Source organism: Alosa alosa, chromosome 22 (assembly GCF_017589495.1).
Source record: "Alosa alosa isolate M-15738 ecotype Scorff River chromosome 22, AALO_Geno_1.1, whole genome shotgun sequence".
In the NCBI taxonomy this organism is placed as follows: Eukaryota; Metazoa; Chordata; class Actinopteri; order Clupeiformes; family Clupeidae; genus Alosa; species Alosa alosa.
Window position 1 is genome coordinate 21649978 of NC_063210.1, and position 5000 is coordinate 21654977.

The 5000-nt window shown below is 43.2% G+C and overlaps 1 protein-coding gene across 2 annotated transcripts in view; it reads right to left on the reverse strand.

Annotated features, from left to right (window-relative positions):
* plcd3b (phospholipase C, delta 3b) overlaps positions 1-5000 on the reverse strand; it is a 30019-nt gene that overhangs the window by 408 nt on the left and 24611 nt on the right. For both annotated transcript variants that reach the window (XM_048233132.1, XM_048233131.1), the window contains exons 12-15: positions 4929-5000; positions 3618-3753; positions 2648-2797; positions 1-2209 (exon numbers count right to left, since the gene is read on the reverse strand). The exon at positions 1-2209 is cut by the window's left edge and continues 408 nt beyond it; the exon at positions 4929-5000 is cut by the window's right edge and continues 107 nt beyond it. In XM_048233132.1, the coding sequence (XP_048089089.1) occupies positions 2082-2209; positions 2648-2797; positions 3618-3753; positions 4929-5000 (486 nt within the window). In that variant the 3' untranslated portion in view covers positions 1-2081. The remainder of the gene's footprint in view (positions 2210-2647; positions 2798-3617; positions 3754-4928) is intronic.

A 5000-nucleotide genomic window follows, 5' to 3' on the forward strand; every position in this document is an offset into this window, starting at 1 on the left:
TGACAGTTACAATATTACGATTTATAAAATATACAGTAAATAAAGTCAATATGAAAAAGTTAAAAAAGGTGAAAATGAACTGACCTTTGTCTCTTAAAAGTCTCACTAATACTGTTTTCATTGGCTATAACAAACACACAGCAACTCATATAATATCTAGTCCCAATTTGTACTTCATTAAAATACAATCTGCTTCTGAGTGTTATCCATATGCATTTCAAAGATAAATGTGGATGCATCTGTTTAACTGAATGTGTTTGAATTTGTCTTGACTCCTGAATCCTAAGACTGGAAAAAAAAACACTTAGGTCAGATCTGATACAGTATATGCAGCCTCCAGTGATATGCTTTCTCTCAGTCTGTCTGATGTAAACTGAATGGTACCCCGAAATGTGAATAGGAAAAATGCCTTTCCTATGCCTTTCATCTTGATAAAAACGTTGCACAGAGATGATCATAACTTAAACATAATCACACCTTGATGGGAATAAAATCCTTCATTTCATCAAGTGATCGAATGCTAAGTGCAAACTGATCCCTTAAAGCCATAAAACTACACATACAAACATAGATCTGGACCAAACATAGAGCTGAAGGACTGATCGAGACGCCCGCAACTTTGAACAATAAAGTGCTACAAGAGGAAATTTTAGGACAGTATCAAAATCTTGAGTAAACACACGCTGCTGTTTCTTGAGGTCTTGTCTTTGTTAGTGCCAGTATCATTAAAGCTATGTGAATTCTTCTGACTTTCTTTCATTCTTTCCTAAACAAAGACACAGACACAGCCAAAACTGACCAGGACGTGAGATTGTTTGAACTTCAGTCTTTTCAAGTGCTTTGTTTCCTTCACATCTAGTTGTCCTTCTCAGATGTACAGTAAACATTAAGAACTTGAAAACGTGTAGATGACCATTTCACTGACCATACAACGGCAAACTACAATTCCCATAATGCAACAGGGCAGTCTCTTATACTACCCACTCTCACAATATTGCTGATTTATAGCACAAGGCATCACACAGAAGGTTAACTTCTGTACATTTTAAAGAAACTAGTTTGGCTGAAATACCAGGAGATTGCACCAACAAGCCAGGGTTGTGTTTCCCAAAAGCATAGTTGCTAACCTGTTAGCAATTTAGTTGGTTGGCAATGGGAAATTGCATTGCAACCAACAAAGTTGCTAACTTAGTTAGCAACTATGCTTTTGGGAAACGCACCAGAGTGTCATATTTTCAGACTTTCAGGCTTCTTTTCATGGACGGCTCGCCTTTCTGACTTTGTTTTTGTTTGTGTATTTTTTCTCAACTTGGATGTTTTCACCAAGATACAGTTCTCCGTGCACCATCTTGACCCTGTCTATAAAAAGCTCTAACCAAATAAAAACTACCATAGATTTAAATTCTGAGAAATATATTAAATATTAAAACAGGCTGTAGGCTACTTGCTACATGGCTCTATAAGCGTTATAATAAATTGCATGCTTACACTATTGCTTTTCAGCCTCATCCAGCATTCAATCTGATATAAAAATGATAACATTTTATTGTCTTTTTCAGCTGCATCATGCTTTGACCTGAACCCTATTTTGATTTTGAAGAATGCATGGCCTTTTTAGTTTTTAATCCAACAAAGCTGCCTGATGTTATTTGTTATCCAAGACCTACTCATTAAAGTTCACCTTAGTTGGTCTCACTCAAAGATCTAGAGAAGATAACATTTGATTGTTGACTGTGAATGGCAGAAATACAATTAATTAAACAAAAAAGTGTTAATCATCACTCACTTGATTGGTCTCTCTCAGTGGACAGGTTAATATGACAAAGTTTGATTGGTCACAATATGTTGTCTAAACCTTACGGCGCCCCCTATTGGTCTATGTGAGTTCTTCTACGAATATCACTGCCCACTCATAGTAACTGCTACTGATCCCTTTCTTCAATTTGTCTAAAGTGTTCCTGAGCATATAGAGTAGCTAAAACATTTACAGTATAAATGACTCAGTTATGACCGTAACAGCATTAAAAATACCACTGCCCCTTCGAAGGATCTGCAGCAGAGGCTTATGGGTAATGTAGTCTTCAGGCTTTCTGGGGGGACGCTTTCTTGGTGATTGAGCTGTGTGAAGGTGTGAGCTTGACGTGGATGAAGAGGGTGGACGGGGACAAGCTGCTGCCGTCCTCCTTCAGCAGTCGGACGTGTCTGTAGCCTGCAGAGACCGGAGAGGGACACACAGAGAGGAGGATTAGGGCACAGACGCACACACACACTCACAGTCTCACACACACACACATATGCATACACACATACACACACACACACACACACACACACACACACACATATGCATATACACACACACACACACACACATACATATGCATACACACACACATGCATATGCATACACACACACACACACACACACACACACACACACACACATATGCATACCCACACGCACACATGCATATGCATATTGTCACACACACACACACACACACACACACACACCCACACACACACACATACACACACACACACACCCACACACACACACACACCCCCACACACACACATACACCCACACACACACACACACACACACACACACACACACACACACACTCCATGCACTGGGACTCACCAGTGCGCATGCTGGTTAAGGGCAGGGTGAACTGTCCCAGGAAGTCGTTTCTGGAGGTGTAGTCGTGATCCTCCACCACAAAGCGCACCAGGACCAAGTCAGGGACATGCAGCTGGAACTTAAAGGTGCAGTCCCACCGAGGGTTAAAACCTGATGGAGGGAGGAAGAGAGAGAGAGTATAATAAGTATATATACTCTTTTGATCCCGTGAGGGAAATTTGGTCTCTGCATTTATGTATGTTTCTGAGCTTTTTGCCTTTATTTGTGAAGAGGCTAACAGGAAGGAAGTGAGAGAGAGAGATGGGCTGGGATCGGGAAATGACCTGGGTCAGACTCAAACCCCGTGGGCACCTGCCCAGATAGCAAGAGGCTGGCGGACCACTGTCGGTCCATTGGGGGCATAGCTGGCGGTCCGTTGGCGAGTTGCAGACAAATTGCCCAATATGTTGCCACTATTGGTCTAAAATCTTTTTCATTTGTCCAGTTATACTCCATATATCATTTTATTAACTGGCTGGTTTGTAGCCAGGCTAGCAGTTGGCTGTTTTTTAGTCAGGCTAGCAGTTGGCTGGTTTGTAGTCAGGCTATGAGTTAGCTGGTTTGTAGCCAGGCTAGCAGTTGGCTGGTTTGTAGCAAGGCTAGCAGTTGGCTGGTTTGTAGCCAGTCTAGCAGTTAGCTGATTTGTAGCCAGGCTAGCAGTTAGCTGGTCTGTAGTCAGGCTAGCAGTTAGTTGGTCTGTAGCCAGGCTAGCAGTTGGCTGGTCTGTAGCCAGGCTAGCAGTTGGCTGGTCTGTAGTAGCCAGGCTAGCAGTTGGCTGGTATGTAGCCAGGCTAGCAGTTGGCTGGTTTGTAGCGAGGCTAGCAGTTAGCTGGTCTGTAGCCAGGCTAGCAGTTGGCTGGTCTGTAGTCAGGCTAGCAATTAGTTGGTCTGTAGCCAGGCAGTCGTGGGCAAGTGTGGCATGTAGTAGCACCATTGTTGTCGATGCGGTGCGTCTTCTTCTTGTTGTTGTCTATGGGCGCTCCGTGGGTCTCCACCCACACGTACGGGTCCACTATGGAGTTGGGTTTATCTTGGGGCGACTTGGGCAGCTGCTGGGCGGAGATTATCTGCCAGTACAAAGACCAAGAGAAGAGCGTTACTACCAGAGTTTTTTCCATTTCATTTCGGCACTGAACACAGTGGTTCTATTCAGGGTCAAAATGAATGTTGTAATGAAAATTATGGTCATATATATATATATATATATATATATATATATCAGTTAAGGAAACTTTGTGCACATCCCAGGTGCTGAACAAAAAAGTCAAGTTTTTTAAGAAAAAAGTTCGCACACTCCTTGGTACTCTTTTTTGAGTTTATTTTCTCATTATTTGGTAGATGACGTTTGCTTGGCAGCAAAGACATTTAGACCAGTATTACATGTGCACATGCATGGGGGACAAGTTTCAAACTTACATCCATAACACACCCCCACATACCACATACCAAAACATACACAAGGAGTATCTTCACAATGATCAAAACTGAATTGTGGTGAATTCAGAACATTGACAATACTTTAGCTGAGGTCTGGTTCAGCATATGGTAAGCTGTGGAATGCTCAGAGACGTAGTCAGAAGAGAAGCTTTTAGTCTCTTTCCGACCAAGTAGTTACAGGAACGTAGTAATAAGAACAGTCCACTTCTAAACAGTTCTACTAACTACTCTCCCCCAAAACCGGTTCTGCCATTTGCATTGGCCATAGGAACTGGTTGCCCATTCAATTGCATATTGCCCATTCAACTTGGGTTGACAGTGGGCGTGACTTATAAGTTGGACCAATCAATGTAGAGCTAGTCACTAAGGGTTCCTATGCGGAGAAAAGGGAAAAGACCCTGCTCTAGCCTAGAAATCTAGACGCACCCTAGTGGCAGCAAATGTAATTTGCAGCCAAGGTAGTCTAGCAACTCTCTGTTGGCTTGCGAGCTGGAAAAATAAAACTTCTATCAGGCCAATCACATCATGTATAGAGTCGGCGACGGTTTCTGTGTGAATTTCCTGCTACTTGAAAACAAAGAAGATGTATGCTGCTGTTGGCGAACAGCGGTCTTTGAATCGCTATAGCTATAGCTTGATGTGGGTCTGGCTCATCAGGCCAACCCTGCCCTGGAGTAGGGGCTGAAAGATCTACAGCTACTCCCTTGGAGAGAACCTCTAATAGGCACATTCCACAGCTATAAGCAGTGGACCTAGATGCCAATCCAAGTGGTTTCCATGGACACCGGCGACGGACGGCACTCACGCGAATGGTCAGCAGGACGGGGCTGTGACCAGGCCCCCCTCCGGTGTTCTCCGGGTTGAACTCGGAGTCGGC